The 20,863-nt window shown below is 38.8% G+C and overlaps 1 protein-coding gene and 1 non-coding gene across 8 annotated transcripts in view; both read right to left on the bottom strand.

Annotated features, from left to right (window-relative positions):
* Positions 1-4,519: 4,519 nt before the first annotated feature.
* LOC5568504 (calmodulin) overlaps positions 4,520-20,863 on the bottom strand; it is a 103,436-nt gene continuing 87,092 nt past the window's right edge. For 6 of the 7 annotated variants that reach the window (XM_021850158.1, XM_021850157.1, XM_021850160.1 and 3 more), the window contains exons 3-5: positions 5,730-6,231; positions 5,457-5,660; positions 4,998-5,392 (exon numbers count right to left, since the gene is read on the bottom strand). In XM_021850158.1, coding sequence (XP_021705850.1) covers positions 5,235-5,392; positions 5,457-5,660; positions 5,730-6,231 — 864 coding nt within the window. In that variant the 3' untranslated portion in view covers positions 4,998-5,234. Of the gene's footprint in view, positions 5,393-5,456; positions 5,661-5,729; positions 6,232-20,863 lie in introns of all 7 variants that reach the window. The other variant, XM_021850154.1, reaches the window with a different exon arrangement.
* Positions 16,639-16,711, bottom strand: Trnas-uga. The gene has a single exon. It is a non-coding gene; the product is annotated as a tRNA-Ser (tRNA).

Genomic DNA, 20,863 nt, shown 5'->3' on the forward strand with positions numbered 1-20,863 from the left:
CCGGTTTGAGAACCGACGCGTTCCTCGTACCGATCGCTGCCATATTTTGCTCGCCGCCGGTTGGCGAATGATTGTTTCCACGTCCTGCCGTTGCTTTCTTCATAGTAGGCGCCGATGGGTTGCACTTGCTGGATGCAGATGGATACCACACATTGGGCGCGGCCTGTCTGGATCTCGCGAAAATTGACGATCCATCCAGGGCGACGATTCAACTAACATGCTAGTTGGTCTTACCTTTTTTGTATCGGCAAGCCAATCTACAACGCGCTTCGACGTACTGGTACACGCACTTAATCTGCTCGTAGTAGTAGACCCACGACTTGAACCGGACTGCAGCTCAAGCTTCTTCAACTCACGCTCTCGTTGTCGCTTCAGGAATTCCGTTTTTCTCTGCTCGGTCTTTTGGGATTTGGCAGATTTAGATACACCGGAAACGACAGATGTTTTCCGGCCCCGTACCTTGCTGAGCTGGAACATTTCCACACCCCTCCCCCCCTCCCGTGGGGATGGTTGCAGTACGAAGCATACTGCTTTGGTTCGGAAATTCTACTACGTAATTATCTAAACACTTAAGCTAAGTATGCTGCTTCGCTCAAGAAAAGTAAAGAAGTTCCTTGACTGAAAGGGCCAAAAATTTCCTACAGAGAGCCCCCTTTGAAGTGACATTTCTTCTCAACTGCGTACAGCGATCAGAAAAAAGTGATGTTCTTGACCATTTCTTGGGAGAACTTTTCCACGCATCGAGACAGGCGATTCCTTTTCTTGGCAGTAGCAAACCGGCCTTTAGGAACTACACCTTTATTCGTTCTTCCAGAGCGACGTACCTGTGGTTCTATATAGACCGTTCGTAGGCATTCGAAGGACCAAATGTTACAGCGTGGCTCGTTCGAAATCGACCGACAGTTGGCTCACCTGTAGACGGACAGAAGTAACTGCTTTTTTGGGGGAAAGGACCACCAGCCAGGTTCCACTATATGCAGCACTTCAAACACGTGATTCAAGCGAAACACTATCCACGGAACAAGTCAATGGAATATAGGCGGATATACAGTCGCCTCTCCACATCTCGATATCGAAGGGACCATCGAGATAGGGAGAGATCGATACAAAGAACACATTTTTGATGAATACTAGATTGAAAAACACTCCGTTGCCAAGAAAATAATACACAAACAGACGTCAGTTTGCGCTCCTAGTTTGTTTTGAATCCCAAAACTTTGGTCTAGTCACCTTCGATATTGGTCATATCGACATACGGAGAGAAAATTGAGAACGAAAAATCAACAGAAACACATCGAGATATGGAGATATCGAGATAAGGAGGATATCGAGATATGGAGAGTGAAAATGTATGCAGACCGAAGGGACTTATGAAAGCATCGACATAGGGAGAGATATCGAGATGTAGAACATCGAGATGTGGAGAGTCGACTGTAGAACTAAAAACTCATTTATTTTCACTACAACTAATTTTATGAAAATATTGTATAAAGCTTTACAATTCGCGAAATGCTTCTTTCTTCTCGGACAATTTTTTGTACTTCTGGTTTTCAGTTCGATTTTTTCCCGCTTGCTACGATCGCGGGTGCGCCGTGGCTCATGTGGCGACAAATTCGGCGTCGGGTGCCTGCGTAACCCGAGTAAAAATATTACGCGTTGCTTATAATGTGCGCAACGTTTTTCGCACTTTCTATTCCTTTCCAATGTGGGGATCATAACGTGATGGCACAGGTGGACAAACGGCAGCAATAAGAAACTCGCGAGAATACCTTCGAACAACTTTTATTATAAACGAAGAAAAATACACGTTTGGACGCATCGAATCGAAAAACATAAAAAGTAACGATCAACACTTCGCTGCTGTTGCCGGTGTTGCACAGATGAATTCTGCAGTCACGTGGAGTTGCATTCTGAATTTGGGCACACCGAGGGGCGTGCCGATGTGTAGCAGTGCAACAGTTCACCTCCAATAATTTTGCGCCATTTATGTGGAAGGTGATCACTGTATCTACCTGCACCATGCATTAAAATAATCTGCTATCACTACTGGTTGCCGTTACGCCATCATCCTGTCGACCATGTGCGAAAATTCGACCGCCTTGGGGGCGCTATCGCAATTGGGTCCTAAAATTTTTAATGAAATCTTGTTTTTATTCAACAACACGAAAGAGCATGTTACTGCAACTAATTTTACAAATTTTCCCCGTTCAAATAACGGCTATATCATGTTTAAACATTAATTTAAAAATTGGGTCCATAAATGAACCTTGACACTTTTGATCATGTTTGACGTTCGCTTAGTAGACAAAAACACCACAGGGCTTTTAGTTTTAACACTGGGGTTGTTCCTATCTGACATTTCGGAAGGGACACGGAAAACAAAATACACCCAAAATTTGAGTTTGAGGCAAGGGGTGTGACAAAATCTAAAGAAACATAAAAAATGTTTTTTTGGACTTAAACAAACGAAAAACATTGAAAAATTGAGTAAACATGTGTTTTTGGCCTAAACTTAAGCGTTTTGCACTAAAATTGGGACAGGGTTTTAGAACCCTATTGAGATAGAGAGTACTTCTTGGATTGAGCGATTGGGTATCGTCCTGTCGTTCCAATGAGCCATTTTACGAGACGTTTCGGAACAGCTGATTGCCGCAACGGCGTCAACTGACAGGAGACCTGGGATTAAATCCAGCGTGATTTTCATCTTACCAAACGGTGACATGGAGAAAACAACAAAAAAGAGATCCAAAAATGTTCGTTATTGCAACATTACACCTAGTTATTGTATCAACTACCTCATTGTTACCCATATTGCACAAAAAAAGACACTTTTGTGATCAGAAATATTTTAATAATTTTTCTCCATTTATGTTTTCTCCTGGATGAAAAGCTACGCTAGAAATGCGCACAGTCATAAACCATCATCATCGCGAAAACTGACGAAGATGATTGAAAAATCCCAGGTCTCCTGTCATTTGACCTGTTTCGTAAAATGGCTCATAGCTGCTAGCTGTGGAGACCTGGAGCTCCCGTTGGAGGTTGGTATGCGGTATGGGTCTGATAGTAACACCACGTCAGTTTTCGTTTCCGTAAAGGATTGCCGAAGCAGTTGATAGGCTGCACTACAATGGTTCGATTTCAACTGTGTTACTTCCATTCTGGTTGCTTTCATACTCCGCTTGTGCCCGGACATTTGAGTAATAGAAATAATAAACCATAGAAGAATAATGTCGCTGGTGTTCCCTTTGTTCTCGCTCAGAAACATGTTGGGTACATAAGTGTCAAACTGCATACATTTTCACGTTGACATTTATAGCCCCGCCTATCTCCGCCAGCAAAAGATGTTCCTACTGCGACGCCAGCGACATTTTTCTTCTATGGTTTATTACTTCTTTTATTTGAGTGCACCCGTTGTCTGCTCTGTCGACACATATTAGGCACTTATCGAATTGCTTATAACCGATCGCAGCTTCTTCTGCACAACTTACTTCTGCCTGTGCCATAGAGCGCTGCATATGACGAGCCTAACCTCACTTATTTGACAGCTGCTGGTCCTGTTGTTTACGTTTCGGACTTAGTCGTTTTTTCCATAATTTTTTCATCTTCGCATTTCTATCACCAGCATGCTGATGGTGACGATTTTCCATGGTAGGAAGATATAATAATACGATCCGTGGGTATCTGCAGTGGACTTGACCTCTCCTCGCAGCAAACTTTCACGAAATTAAGAATGATTCGAAAAAAGAACTAAGTCCAAACTGTAAACAACAGGACCAGTACCTGTCAAAATTGATGGGTGACGTCACAGTGCAGTGGAGTATTGCATAGGCCTATTCACATGACGTCTCAAATCAGCTGATCGGGAAGCACTTTGACAGTTCTTCTATGAAAATGACAGGCTCGTGTTAGCACCGGTCCTCCACCGATGTAAACAAATGCATAGACGGATCTGTCACATGAAAAGGCCTATTTCCACGACTTGTGGCCCTTCCCGAAGCACTTGAAGCAAACTTTAGGAGGCTGTTGTATGCTCGGCCTGCAATCCGACCAGCCTAACTTTAGTATGTCCATGTGTTTCGCTTTGTTGGCCTCTGCAACCGGCAGTCTTATCGCCTTGCGGGCCCTTTCAGAGGTGGATGATCTTACTTGCTACGTCGATGTAACACTGCTCTTTGTGGGCAGCTGAGACTTCCGCTGCATCGGTGATCTCATTCATATTTTTACACTGTAGAGTCGCTTCTGCAGTCAGATAGAGAGCAACCTCTTCGCCAAGTACTTATTGTACTAGTTGCTTACCGATGCCGATATCCACTCAATTGACTGTTAAACGAGAAACTTGCGACGATCGACGCGCCACCATAATTCATATAACGGTGGGAATTAGAACTAAGTTGGAGGTGATGTTTTCGCATTTTGGAGGTTAACATCACCTCCAAACACTAGCGATTTTGCGGTGAGATGTTGACGTTTGATCACGAATAGGCTGTGGTGATATTTGAAATTCCATTCATAACCCAAATGACAGCGATACAAAGATTTAAGATTTATTATTCAACATTACATATAGGTATATTTTTACACTGGCACATAAGAAACAAAGTTTAGGTGAAGAGTGTAAAAGTTGATGTTTATCGTTTTTCTATGATGTATTGGTACTCCAGTTTTCTCGTACGGTTTCCAAGTTCAGCGCTTCCGATACAACAACGCAGTCGATGCTAAACATTTCATAGTAGGTGTTTCCATAGTTTTAGTTCTATTTTTTGTTTTAAAAATGTTATTGCTTACTTGGCTAATACTTAATTTAAAAAACAGTTAAAGATTGCAAAAATTGTAATTCAAAAATTCCACTTCACAACGTTGATAGCTTTATGTATGTTTAGTAGAGATTAGCATCACGGTAGATTTCTTTAACAATTTTAGAGACTTTTTGCCACATAAATATTGCATATTTAATATATGAACCAGCTTTATCTTTTTCTTATTGGTTGCTCAATTTGATATGTTTATTTAAACTTTTTTCGTGATTAGAGATGAATAGTTATTATGTATAGATTGATAAATTCATTAGGTGTTCTGGAATCTGTTATCAAGCGTATGGAGAAGTACAATGGCGTTAAGCGAAGTTTTTTTGTGTGTTAAATATTTAAAAAAAATCTGGTCAATGTCTCTAGATTGTTCGACATTTTGTTAGGAATGCGATTCGTTGGCGTTAGCTATTTTTCTCCTGGCGGTTCTTAGACATGCACGTCACAGGACAGCGAATGGGGCGACACTGCCTCGTCTTCGTCGTCGTTTTCTTGGGAATCTTCCGGTTCTCCAAGAGCATGTACGAATTCGTAGAAATCGATCCGTCCGTCTCCATCAACGTCCACTTCTTTGATCATGTCTTCAACTGCGAAATATAATGAAAAAGAATAATTTGAATCATTTGACGTTAACCTAACTAAAATGCTTACTTTCTTCTTCATCCAAATCTTCGCCCAGACATTGAAGAACCGCCCGTAGATCTGATGCCGTAATGTAACCTCGATTGTGCTTGTCGAAGACACGGAAGGCATCACGTAGCTCACGTTCCTCCTGGTCGGCCGATGTTTCCGCCACGGTATCCGTCATGTTGGACATGATGTCGACAAACTCTTCGAAACTTACGTTTCCATCGCCTAAAAGAGTTGAATGAATAAGCTAAAATACGTAAACAAAACCTAAATGATAGATAGTTAGCCCCATACCATCAACATCAATCTCCAGTAACATCTCTTGTAATTCTTCCACGCGAGCAAATTGTCCCAACGACCTCATGACAGTTCCCAGTTCTTCCTTGGTGATTGAGCCGTCATTATCCTTGTCGAACAGCCGGAACGCTTCTCGAAACTCCTTCATCTGGTTCTTCGATATGAACCTCCGGTTGAGACTGTAGTTGAAGTTGCTGGAGGTGATCGAATCGGAAGTTTGCGAGCGGCGTGTTTTCGGGTGCGCTCCGGTGCCGGATCCGCCTTCGACGAATACATTTCCCTCGAGGCTGGAACAGTCGCTGGCCGGTTGATTGGGATTGTCCTCCTGGTGGCGGGGCATACTTCGATTAGTGGCCGCGGAGCTGACACTGAAGTCCGAGGTGGTTCCTCCCAATCGCTGCGTGGGCTGGTTGTTGCTTTGGTCGCTCTGGGTGTTCTGACTGGATTCTGGTTCGTTCTGTTCCTGTTGCTGGCCGTTGGGATCGTTGGTTTGCCGGGTCTGGTGAAGAAAGAATACTGTGTTATTTGGCTAGTAAAACTCCTTTTGGAGAAAGGTGCTGATCTCTTATGATGGATTTCAAGCCTTGGTAGAGTATATAGAACTCAACTAGGTTGTCTACAGGATAGTTTGGATGTCCTTGAATGTCCAATAAGTATGACTTCGATAATCAAATTTGTGGTGTACTTCATAGATTATCTATTAGATAGAGTAGCATTGATATAGACGGGGTTGGCTACCGCTTCTGCTCTATAAGTAGAAGGTCATGGGTTCAACTCCAGGCCCGTCTATCTCCTCGTATTTTTTGGTACCAAAGAGGTACCAAAGCAAACATTTCTCTATACATTATACATATTTTTTTTGATTGATTCTGGTTAGTTTTGGAGACGTTTTGGGTTGTTAAGTGTGACATCAGTTCTTACTGACAAGGTGACCTGCCCTGAGAGGGTAGTTTCATGCCGGGTAATTAGAGAAAGCTAACGGTCCTTCTTATTGGAAGGTGGCGCTTAAGCCGTTTGCTTAGCGAAACAGAACGGAACGTTACACAGTGATAAAAAACATAGTTTAAAAATAACCTACTTTGAAGTTATTTTTACAAATTTTCCATTCAGTGACAGTGCACTATTGTCCAGATAGCAGTTTTACACGGAAAGATGCATTTTGAGCTTTAGAATGAAACATTAGACGAAAACGGTTTTCCACAAAGTTGTTTGTATTAGTTAGGCCCTTTGTTTGGTGTTATTGAAAATTAGGGTGATCCACGTTTTCAGAGAAATGATGTAACTAACTTTCTTGTTTATATATATTATATTATACATGATTCAGCAAAGTTGTAGACCATTCAATTTCGAGCAACCTTGCCAAAAAAAAGAACTTAACAAAACGCAAATTTTTATGCAAGAATATTGATAATATCTATTTTAGCTCAAGAGTTATTAAAGTTTTTCTGCTAAAAATCCTTTATTTTTCAGGGCATTTCATTAAAGTTACAAAAATAACTCAACTGTATTTTTTTGATATAATATACAATTTGATTTTGTCTTTCGAATGCCGTCAAAAGATATTTTTTTATGTTTGCCCCAATCAGAGATATTCACATTTTGTGCTGGTTTGTGTGAGAAAAACAACAATAACTCCCAAACGGAAGAAGATAGCGAGTTTCTTAGCTTAACGTTCAACGCTCCGTCATCGTAATCATCGTCATCATCGAAACTTGAAAAGCGGTTTTTCAGTTCAAAACTGAAAATTTGTCGATGAAAATGTGTTCACTGTGTTTCGGTTGGATAATAAAATACAGTGAACACATTTTCCTGTAAATTTTCTTGATTTTGAACGAAAAAACTGCTTTTGAAAATTCCGAAATCAATGACGGATCCTGCCCCCTTAAGGCGCAAGAGAAAATGGCACAAAAGTCAGAACTGAAAAAGCAGTTTTCTCCTTTTAAAACAACAAATTGATGAAAATAAAAACACACAGCCTTTTTATTTGGCAATTAAAAGAGCTGTGTGTTTTTATTTTCTTTGATTTGTCTATTTAAGGGGGGCAGAATCCGTCATTGATTTCGGGTTTTTCAAAAGCATTTTTTTCGTTCAAAATCACGAAAATTTACAGGAAAATGTGTTCACTGTATTCTATTCTCCAACCGCAACACATTGAACACAATTTCATTGAATAATTTTCAGTTTTGAAAAGAAAAACTGCTTTTGAAGTTTCGATGATGACGATGATTACGATGACGGAGCGTTGAACGTTAAAAAGAGAAAACTGTATTTTCAGTTTTGACTTTTGCACCATTTTTACTTGGGCCTTAACAAATTACGCAATTTTTGAAACTCTAGAAGTGTTTCAGAGACTACTTTGATGATATATTTGAATTGAAAACGCTAGAGCCAGAAAACAAGTTTTGTTCGGACCACCCTTTGTCACCGTAGGAAAAAAGCTTCAAATTGGTCAATTTAAGAGATACAAAAAATCTTTTTTGGCAAAGTTGCTTGAAATTGAATGGTCTACAACTTTGTTGAAGCATGTATAATATAAGTTCTAAAAATAAGAAAGTTAGTTACACCGTTTCTATGAAAACGTGAACCACCCTAATTTTCAAGAACACCAAACAAAGGGCCTAACTAATACAAACAATGTTATTTTTTTCTGTTGAGCGGAAAAATCACTTAAAATATCGTTAGAACGCTTGAAAACAATCGAATTTCCAAAGTGTAATTGACCCAAATGTCATTTATACCCCTTTGCGTTTGAGCCCCTCAAATATGGTAACTTTTAATTTTCAGCCCAGGGTTAAAACTTTTCTTAGCTTCACTGTGCACAAAATACTTCCCAACGGTTGTCTTACCCATAGTTTCGAACGTGGACGCGCCTCTGAATCACGATACGTTCAAAACGGTTTACGGACAAAATGTCTAAAGCAGGCTTCTGGCACCACAATACTACCCCATGCGAAAAAAAAACGAGCCACCATCTCTGGTTCCTACTGGGAAATGGTTCCCCATGACAGTTCAATGCACATTGGTCCCAAAGCCATATCTAGGAAGACAAAAATGATTGCGCCTAAACCGTCAATTTTAGATATATGGTGTCTTCGGCAAAGTTTCTCCATATTTTTCAGACATTTTTTTCAGAGATGTGAAATTAGGGTGGCCCACATGGTTTACGAGATCAGCACATAAACTTTTTTGCTGACGCATTTAGGACTACACAATGTTCTACAATGTTTTAGAACAACCGATTTGAAGCAACATTGCCGAAGAACCCAAATTTCTATCTCTTATGGTTCGCGAGTTATGATTTTTTTTAACAAAAAAGTTAGGGTGGTACTGAAAAATCAGTTTTCTTGATAACTTTTTATACGATAATTTCTCGCAAAAACTTTGTTTCGAGCACTTTTAGAACTTTTGATTGCGCAACTTTTTGCCGAAGAAACTACTGTTCTATCTCTTATGGTTACAGAGTTATCAGAAATTTTCTTCGAAAAAATGGTTGTTTTCAAATGCCGATATCTCCGAAAGGCGCAAACGAATTTTCAATCTTTTGTCGGCATTAGAAAGATTATTTTTTTCTCTGTTTATGGTGAAAAAACTGTGAGAACGTTTTTTGTTTGAAAAGATTGACAAAATTTTGAAAATAATATGTTTTTAATCGAAAATTGTCTATAACTTGAAAAATATTCGAGATAGCTCTTTGGTGTCTTCAGCAAAAACGTGCAAAATTGAAAGTTCTGATACTGTGTAAAAAAATCATAACTTGCGAACCATAAGAGATAGAAATTTGGGTTCTTCGGCAAAGTTGCTCCAAATCGGTTGTTCTAAAACATTGTAGAACATTGTGTAGTCCTAAATGCGTCAGCAAAAAAGTTTATGTGCTGATCTCGTAAACCATGTGGGCCACCCTAATTTCACATCTCTGAAAAAAATGTCTGAAAAATATGGAGAAACTTTGCCGAAGACACCATATATCTAAAATTGACGGTTTAGGCGCAATCATTTTTGTCTTCCTAGATATGGCTTTGAAACCAATGTGCAATGTTAGTAAACAATAGTCGCTTCGGGACAAACAATCTAGAATGGCGAAACGAATTTCATGAGGGAAATGTGTTTAATACTACTTTATGCTGTTTTAAATAAACACACAGTTGCATACGCTCAATATATTTGATTCTGAACGAAAACAATTTTTACACTGAGCCTCGAAAAAAGTTCAACAAAATGTAAAATTATCATTGATACGATTTGGCCAAAGTGAGTAATTACTATTGAATTTGATGCTCACTTCAAAAACATGGCTACTTAGCAGTGGGCTGGTCTAAAGATAAAGCCTCGAAAAGACCAAAGGTCGAACATGATATGCTCGGTGGGAAATTTATCCTTCTTTGAAAATATATTTTCGACCTTTTGTCCTTTATATTGTATTCTTCGACCTTTTGTTCTTTCGACCTTTTGTGATAGATTCATTCAAAACATAACATGAGAAGCAATACGTACTACGTAGTAACGAAAGTGCTTCACGAATTACCTGCTGAAGTCTCTTCTAGATATAGAAAAAGCCTTCAACAGGGTTTGTCATGAAGGCTTGATTGTAAAATTAAAAAACTTTAATTTTCCAACATACATTGTTTAAATAATCCAAAGTTATCTGTCAAATCGTACACTTCAGGCTAATTATCAGAACTCCAAGTCTGAAAGACATCCTGTAACAGCTGGTGTTCCTCAAGGCAGCATTTTGGGACCGATATTATACAATATTTTCACATATGACTTTCCTGAGTTACCTCAGGGATGTAAAATGTCTCTATCCCCTTATTAACAGAAAATCAAAACTTTGTCTTAAGAACAACCCAAGTAACCATGGAGCATTATATTATTGCATATATAATGCAGATGCATTGCCGTAAGCCTACCATTAAAGTAGTTTAAAAGTGGAAAAGGGTTCTTTTACAGTTGCACTAATGCAAAAACGACGATAAAGCAATGATGCAATTTATAAAGTAACATTAGTGCAGCTGTGCAATTTATAAAGTAATGTTAGTGCATTGATACATTTGTAATGTAGAGTTAATGCTGTATTGCTTGACAGCTCTTGAAATATGTCGAATAAAAGCCATGTTACATCAATGTTGTTGATATGCAGTAGAATACGTGCAATGTTATAATGCTTGTGGTTACTTGGGAAGCTCTTGATATTCAAACAAATTTTCAGGCCAGCCATGTTGTATGCTGTACCAATATGGACTAGCTATTCTAATACCAGAAAGACCTTCTGTCTTTTCGATCTTTTGTGATAGATTCATTCAAAACATAACATGAGAAACAATCCGTAATAACGAAAGCGTCTCTCAGATTACTTGCTGATGTCGTCATTTTGTTGACTTTATTACTCTTATTTACATGGACATTCGACCACTCATCAACTTTTACGTGTATCAAATTTTGTTCGTTCCAACAGATCTAATGCTATTCTACTGGTCTTGCTCATAGATGCCATAGAAAAAGCATTCGACAGTGTTTGACATGAAGGCTTGATTGTAAACTTAAAAAACATTAACATTCCAACATACATTGTTAGAATAATCCAAAGTTATCTGTCAAATCGTACACTTTAGGTTAACTATCAGAACTCCAGGTCTGAAAGACTTCCTGTAAGAGCTGGTGTTCCTCAAGGCAGCATTTTGAGACCAATATTATACAATATTTTCATATCTGACTTACCTGAGCTGAGTTACCTCAGCGATGTCAAAAATCTCTGTTTGCGGATGACACAATCCTCTCCGCCAAAGGATGAAGCCTGCGTGTCATATGTAGTAGATTAACTTAGCTTAGCTTAGCTTAGACTGACTACACATATCAATGGTTGCTATTCCGTGATTGACCGAAGTCAGTGAAAATGCACAAAGAATCAACTAGAAGTTCAGCTGGGATTGGCCATAATCTTCTTCAGTGTGCATAATTCAGTGCCTCTATTTATACATGGTCAATAACGGCGCCGGCCACGTCCTTGCATTCAGGAGGGATTGGGGGAAGGAATGTTAGTGTGTAACCTTTGCTATTTGGAGACCGTGTTTGCCTCTGCATCTCCACAAAAGTTACTGGGAGGGATGTTTGTTAATGGGGAGGATCGTTTGGTCACAATAATTATTTGTGAGATATATATTTAAATATAATATTTTCGTTTGATATGAACAATTTCTATGTAGAGGAAAATTATGCCGACACTTGAGGCGACGCACCATTCAAAGTTTGTTGAACAAATACCTAAATGTAACATTCCTAACACTCTTATTCTTATGCCGACACTTACAGTGACGAACTATCCAAAGTTTGTTGAATAGAGTGAACCTTTCGCAAGTCTACACTTGTAGTGTCGAACCATTCAAAGTTTTTTTTTTAATTCCAAAAATAAAGGTAAAATTTTAGGTAAATTTATCAATAATAATTCATGAATCAGAGTTTATGTCGACACTCACAGTGACAAACCATTCATAGTTTGTTGAAAAATCATATTTACGATTAAATGTGCAGTCATACACATTTTATAGATTAGAAATAGTAGCATGAAACGAGCTCACCAATTGATCCGTCATCCTTGACTGAGCAGCAACAATCCTCTTTCAGCTCCACTCGTTTGCTCGGCAATACAAAAGCACTCAGGCGCGCGACCCGAGATCTTGCCCTCATCGCCCGCCCCCTGCAGGAGCAAGCGTCAAGGTTGAAAGATCAAACACTACTCTCTGCGTGTCATTTGTAGTAGATTGCAAAAAAGTGTGAATATTTTTTCTTCATACTTGCAAAAATAGAAGTTTTCTCCTAATGCTTCCAAAACTCAACTTATAATACTCCCACATAAACCAAATGCTCTTTATTTGAACCTTCAAGTAGACATTTTGTAACGATGGGAGGGGTTCCAATAAATTGGTCAGATGAAGTTAAGAGTCTAGGGCTCATGCTAGATAAAAATTGTATTTCAAAAATCACATTGGGGTCATTCAAGCCAAATGTAACAAATATGTAATATATCTTTATCCACTTATCGAAAATCGAAACTTTGTCTTAAGAACAAGCTTTTGATCTTCAAACAAATTTTCAGGCCAGCTACGTTGTATGCTGTACGAATATGGACTAGCTGTTGTTTTGCCAGGAAGGAAGTAATGCAGAGAATTCAAAATAAAATTTTGAAAATCATTCAGAAGTTTCAATAGTTTCAACCACGATTAATGCGTTATATATTTAGGTTTAGTCAGGTTAAGCAAATTGAAATTTTTCTTTCTTAGGTCTTAGGTAAAATCAACTCGCCTGTACAAATTCTGAAATGCTACTAATTCATTTGTTCTTGATTCACTTCATATCAAGGTGATTAAGTTCTTCTTCACTTTATATTCCAGTGATTCATATCTGATTAACTTCAATATTTTGTTATTCGAGTGATTCAGGTTTGATTCCACTTCATATTCAAGTGAATCACGTACTGTTTTACATCTCCTTTTTATGCTCTCAAAATTTTAACAAGACTTTCGCTCACAGCAACATGTCACAATGTAAGTAGCAGTAGATCATGATTACGAAGTAACTAGACAGCTCAATTAGAGTGCGGCATCACGGAGATGCTGAATATTATCGCGATTATGATACAACATCTACTGTACGGTTGCCATTCATAAATTTGCTTCGCTAGTGCTACTTACTGCGAATGGAAGTTTCTGCTATCCATCATGGGTTGGCAGACAGTGAGCTAAATGCCATCATTTATTGCATCTTAAATAGGATAATGATTTAATGTGGTTATGAATTGGGAAGTTTGTAACAGACTCCTCTTAAAGGTAGGGACTTTCGATTATAAACAAGGAAGGGTTAGATTATAAACTAGAAAACTTAGATTCACTAATAATATATTTTTATAGCATGAATTAGAATAAAAGATATCGTAGAATAGTTATATTACATCTATGAAAATGTTATAGATATTACGGTAAAAATAATCTGCTCGTTGAAAAGCGAATCCTTTAATAGTTTACTACCATTGCTGCTAGAGGTTTCATACCACCAGTAAAGCCGATCAGGATGTCGAAGAAATGTTAAGAATATGCCCAGTCTGACTAATGCCGTGGAGGAAAACAGTCTGTTTGCTCAAGCTGCATCGGTACACATTGGGGTTAAACATTTTTCCCGGAATTCATGGTTCAGAGAAGCTGGCGAAATGTTGCCGGGGAAGGTTCCATTCCAACAGTTTACACAGCTGTGTGATGATGAAGGCGGTGCAAATAGTATCGGTTTATAGTACCTAACGGATTCAAATACCATCAGCAGCAAATCGATGAATCGATTTGACATCGCCAAACCACCGAAACGTTATTCATTTCCGAGTGGTTTTATTACTTTTATTCATTCGACATCTGTCATCAACATCCGTATTTTTGGTTACATTGCTACAGGTATTAATATTTATTTCGGAAACATCGTGAACGTAGAACCCATTTGGAGTCACAAGCTCTCTCAAATTTTATTTATATGAATTTCAACGTAGAGATGAAGCATTGCTAGTTTTCACTAGGAGAGACGCGCCCCACGGTCACCAAAGCTTTCACCTTGTGCTTGAATTAAGCCAAACCAGGGACGAAAAAAATCATGCTCACTATACTCAATTCACTGACATTTATGCCACCATCAAAGTAACCGCACCACCACCAATATGATTGCACCATTGAAGATGGCACAAAAGTACCGTTTTGATTCATATTACGGACAGCTTCAAATTCCGGACACTGTCGTTTGTATGGGAAACATTTCACACGAAATGTTTCAATTTTCGCCGTCCAAAAGTTCTCATTTTCGAGGCTCGTTTTATTAGGTTTTTTCCATAAATATCATTGCAAATTTATAATGCCCAACTACCTTAGACGTCTCTTAAGTGGTTGAACGATTTCAATTGATGATTTGACTGTTCCATTAATGATTATCATGAGCTGTCCGTAATTCGAATCAAAGTGTCCGGAATATGAGGCAAAAGTGAGGGAGCGTCCGGAATAAGAATCATGAAAAGGCCACACGTTTTGATTTATTTAAAATTATTTAAGTTGCGGACGCGTATTCTTTACCCACCATCCGAAAGTTAAGGGCTTCCGACGCTCGATAACGCTAAAAAATCATACAGAATGATTTATTTTGTATGGTCCAAGCTGGGTTATACTCCACTGAGGCCTTAAGTGTCCGTAATATGAATCAAAACGGTAGATGAAAAAACAAACAACGATGCCCGTACGTCGCTGGTGTTTTTGATTATCAGAAGCAGAAGAGTGTCAGTTTTAGAAAATTGATTATCATTCCCGAAGCGGAATGTAAAAAAGTCAAGCTGTCCAAAATGAATATCATTTTTTGCTTCCGATGATCATAAAGCGGTTGAGTATCAGCAGGGTAAAAGGAAACTGACAATCTTGCGGCAAGCGCTTTGCCAATCTTTGTTGTGTTGTCAAGGCGAGGATAAAAACAAATAAAAATCAACGAAGATTCTACCCAGCAAGTATCAATGTAGGCGAGGGTAGATTGAGTATTTTCGTCCCTGAGCCAAACACTGCAACACGCATTGATGCTGCCACCGTTTCAAATGTTATGTCCATAATATTCGTTTTATCAACGAAGCAATCAATTTGATTGGATCTTTTGTTAAAACAAAAATTTAGGTACATGTTTTTAATTATGAATCGTGGTTTTCGGCCAACCAGCCGAGTGGAAGTTTAACAACTACCGAAAAGCTAAACATTACATATAATTTGCAATTGGATTAGATCAGTGAATCCCAAAGTGGGCGAATTCGCCCCCCTGGGGGCGATTTTCAGGCTCAAGGGGGCGAAAATTTGTAAAATAGAATTTGGGGGGGGGGGGGCGAAAAATTCAGAAAGGGGGCGAAAAGGCTAACACGGGAGTATTTGAAAATAATATCTCATATGTATTTTAGGACACACATCTGTAGGTTAATTAATTCCAAACCTAACTAATTTGAGAAATATTTGACCTTGGATCGATATATCTTCAATCAGGGTTATTTAAAAATTATGATACACTACACTTGATAATTGTCAAACACATGCATTCAGGTTTTCTAATATCATATGACTTTTAAGAACAATTGATATTTGAGATTTTCTCGAGGTCGGATGATTAGTCACAGATAACATTTAAAACACAACATATTTTGGATGTTCAAAACATGTATCTGAGAATTTTTAGAACTTTTTGCATTTTTTATTTTATACTAGTGGTCCCGGCAAACTTCGTCTTGCCATCAAGTAGGCTGTTGGAAAGCGCTACGCAAGTCCCGTGTAGAAAATGTCAGATTATTTTTCTCCCGTTTTCCCCACTATTCCGATGTCTTTCTTTATATTTTTCTTCGCAAAAACACGTCGGAGCTCTGGACGAATTCAACAGTGAAAGAATCATGTAAGTCAAATTACCCGTTCTCAAGCCATTTCGTGACATACAAACATCATTCCATTTTTATTTATATAAGATAAGGTTTATTTTACGTGGGAACCTTGAGGTTAGGAAGCTAACATCTCTCATTCGCATCCAGGTTTTTACAGAAAAAAAGAAGATTTGGTTGCACACTTTTTCATTATTTCTCATGGTACAAATCATTTTGGAGACAATTTTTTCTTGGTGTTAGAAAAAATACCATTTTTATATATTGCATTGAAATATGAGTTAAAAACCATTCTGGATTTTGATATATTTGTTCAAAGTTTTGGATTGAATGAAAAAAAATGACATAATTACATAAAATATTGAAATCGCATACCAGGGGGGCGATTCCAGATAAATGTTGGCCTCAAGGGGGCGAAAGTTGAAAAAGTTTGGGAAGCACTGGATTAGATGGACAAATTGATGTGAAGATTTGCGAAAAAGTTACACGTCTTCTCAGTGAGAATCGAACTCACGACTCCCCGATCTCAAGTTGGGGCGCGTTACCACTACGCCATGAGAGGACAACGCAGAAGTTAACCTGAATTCGATTTCAGCTCAATAATCACGTGGTCCTCTTTCGCAAAGTGCACCTCTTTCGGAAGAATTAGATGCCTAGATATATATATATATATATGGGGCCCACATAGCCGTAGCGGTAAACGCGCAGCTATTCAGCATGACCAAGCTGAGGGTCGTGGGTTCGAATCCCACCGGTCGAGGATCTTTTCGGGTTGGAAATTTTCTCGACTTCCCAGGGCATAGAGTATCTTCGTACCTGCCACACGATATACACATGCAAAAATGGTCAATTGGCACAGAAAGCTCTCAGTTAATAACTGTGGAAGTGCTCATAAAAACACTAAGCTGAGAAGCAGGCTCTGTCCCAGTTGGGACGTTACGCCAGAAAGAAGAAGAAGAATATATATATATATATATATATATATATAATGCCTAGCCCGAGAGCGCAAAAAGTTCTTTCAATTTTTAATTTAAGGGTTTTGCTAAGATGCTTTGAAATGTTTGTACCGTTTTGCTTCGAATTGCTGGACGTTTCGAAAGCCGGACACTATGGTTATATTCAAATTTTTAATCATGTATATTTAAATTTGACTATAGATGTAAATGTAACGCAGCAGGCAAAAATGCGTATCGATACTATACTATTCGGTTCAAATCATGTGAGTTCTATGGACTTTTATCTTCCGTCAAAAAGCTCGAAAAACGGCTCTTTCTAAGACCTATCATCATTTTTGGCTTGGTTTTACAAATGTTTGAAATCGGAAATGTGTGAAACTTACTACTAAAGAATATAATAGGTCAATGAAACTCAAATTACTCAAATTATTCCGCTTAATTGCATAGAGCCATGCCTTCAACATTTGTACGGATAATTTGCGGACACCCTGTAACTCTATGCTATGCTACTATGGACCAAAATTGTTTTCCAAACATTTATACAAAAACTAATACATCTCAAAGCATCCTTACGACCTTATATGCTTAGCTAAACCCTTACATAAAACAGTCTAATAATGTTTTATTTTGTGGAAATGTTAATTATTTCACTAAGATCGAGCATTTGCCCCACCTTACACTGTTCACTCCTTAAAAATTTGTTTAGCCAAACTGTGTAGTAGTTTTGCTGGAAACATTGAATATTCCATTACTATATTACTATATTATTATACATCATATAACATCAAAGCACTGAAGTTAAACTAAATGATGACGCTTTCGCAAAACGGTTTCCATTACTTGCACAGTTTACACAGGCACTGCACATCAATTGCTTGAACATCCTAAAGCACTTTTCGAAAACTTTTATACAATGTGCATAAATTTTCCATAAGCAAGTCCAAGTTTTTTTTCGGGTTAACCATTGTTACTGGCCCTTCCCTATGCCAACATCTTCCGAAAGCGAATCCTTTGAGCCAGCCATTTACCCCCAACAGTGTGGTCGACATCCATGATTTGGAAGAATCGGTGACATGGTCATTGGCAGAAGAATAAAAAGCTCATGGCCCCATCCAGTACGGGATCCATAATGGCAGTAACGTGTTTTCTCGGTATGGTATCCATAATTGTGCTCCTCGAAACGACTGACCGGTGAGAGAACATTGAACGAATTACCGACGAACTATTTTTTATTGGTGTTAGGTACTTTTCCGAGCAATGAACTCGGGTGGCGGAGGTCACAAAGTAATTTCATATTTGAGTTAGCTTGGCATGGTGCACATACTGTGCTTGCAGTTAGATATCGTCGTTCGTTCCTCGCATCTAAACAGTAGAAGCAATGAGAATTTTGGTCCAGACTAGTCATTCTTGCTAAATTTCTAACATTACAAATATGTTTTTTTTATGAGGTTTTAAACATTAGTTCTTCCTTGAAATGTAGAGGGCTTGAATCATAAAAGGATTAATAATCTCGTGAAAAAAATCATAACGATTTTATCAAAATTCTTTAGCTAAGAAAATATTGTCTTACGCTAGCAAATATTTTAAAGTTACTGTTGGCACTTTGTGTGGATGTAATATGTTGATTTTATTAAGAGAAGACGAATCAAGTCTTTAAAGTGACATTTCAAATCACTTGTTGATGGGCAGCAATAAAAGCAAAACGTTGTTCCTGGAAAATGCACCTGTTTTCACTCCCATGAAGTCGTTAAATATTTCCAGAAAGTCAATTATCACGCAAAATGATTCCAGCAGATTCAATTCCAACGTTTTGATCGCTCGGCACTCGTACAAATCGGCGACGATTTCGGTATCTGTGATGGACAAATACGTTCCGTAAAGTTTTTCCTTTTATCCGAGTTTCCGACCGACCGAAGCGATGCAATGGAAAAAGGAAAACTTTCCCTGTCGGTTGCGGCGGCCTTGCTTCTCGGTTGACGGCAGGAGATTGCAACAGTCGGACGGAGCCCTCGAGCTGGACGGAAACTGGAGAATTTGTTACGTTCTCCCGTTTCGCCAGAAAACTAATTAAAGAGATAAGATTTGCATACACTGGTCCGAGTCAGGTCATTGACGTAGGTAGAATTTTTTTGGAGGGGGATTGAGAAGACAATCGAGTTCTGGTGTCGCGGATGTAATTACATAATTTTCAGGAAACTTGTAGTCTTCCTGGATTTCCAGTCGTGGTTTTTCGTGATTTCTTAGATCTATGGTTACCTTAGTAACCAACTATATTTCTTTGATATCTAAGAATTTATTCTCGGAATTTTCAGAATCTTAATCAGGGATTGTTTCAGAATTGTCTTCAGAAACACCACATTACATTTTTCGGAAAGGTTGTAACCTGCTCCTATAGCTTGGTGGCTATAGCGGGTGATCACTACTCGTGTGTTGAGCCACTGATGGTGCTCAAAGCCTCACCAACCAACACAGGAGTTTTGGTTAAAAATTTACCATGTCGAATCATCACACTCTCACAACACCAACAACAGAACAACTCATCAGATTGATCGTTGCCAATTGTCGATCAATCGCGCCGCATGCCTCGAATGTATGCTCCGCTGGGCGCAGGCTGCTTTGCTAGATTAATTTTTATCCGACATCACCCAATTGATACCACCCAATAATCACCCCAATAGTTTTGATCCACATCATCACCACCATAAAAAAAAATCCACCGGTATCAGAAACCCTAACAGCAGACACTCATTCTCTGATAAGATCGATAATGATCTCCCGTTGACGATCAGGCCGATCGTGTTTGAGTACCTAAACTCACCCATCACTTCTTAGCGCATACAATCGATACCAATAAAACCATTGCACAGGTTGCTCAGAGCCATCAGTTATCGGTTGAACACCAAGCAGACCATTTGTGTGCCAGAAAAAGAAGTGCAGTCAGATTCCCAGTGTCTCCCAGTTAATTTATTGGTCTGACCGATTGTGAGTTGTGTGGTGCAAATTTGTATACCCCCTTTGAACAAGTGTTTAATTGTTTCCCCCAGAACGTAGCATGATAATCATGATGGCTAAAACTGCTATTTCGATGCATAGGCGGGAGTAGAGGATTTCAATGAGATCGGTAAGAAACTAACGGGGTTATAAAGCATGATTCCGAAATTGATTGTTAGTGCAATACTAATGTGAAGTTGAACGCCTTCATAGGCCTTTCTTTAATCCAAGCATGGTGGTGATTCTGAGTCGAGTGGTGATGTCGTGGTGGTAATACGCTAATGGCGTGCAAAGCAGCGGGGCTGGCCGGCATGGCGCTGGTAGTCTTTTCCCCCCGACTGTCCGGACAGGATTCCCTTGAAGAGCCGCCGTGGGATACACTTCAACACACCCACCACACTCAACAGAACATTAGGCTAAGCGCAACTCTAGGATAAGTTCATCAATAAATGTAAGTACACCCTAATTGATCATTCCATTTTTTTTATGTAAAGCTGTAATTTCTTTATTGGTTTGGGATGGCTCGCTTAAGTCAGCGTTGTGGTTCCGCTTTTGATCGAACCAGATTGCTGCTAAGGGTCAAGTGTTAGGGTCGGGGGACCAATGCTCGTTACCTTTCTATTTTACTAAAATTTGTCTCCAAGTCTCATGCGCCCTCTGCGGAGTGGTGACAAGGTTTCTTGCAGATTTCTCAAAAATAAAATATGATCTTCACCAATTTTCTATAACCTGCTTTCAGAAATCCATAGAATGGGTTAGTTCTTAAG

The sequence above is a fragment of the Aedes aegypti genome, chromosome 3, assembly GCF_002204515.2.
Source record: "Aedes aegypti strain LVP_AGWG chromosome 3, AaegL5.0 Primary Assembly, whole genome shotgun sequence".
NCBI lineage: Eukaryota > Metazoa > Arthropoda > Insecta > Diptera > Culicidae > Aedes > Aedes aegypti.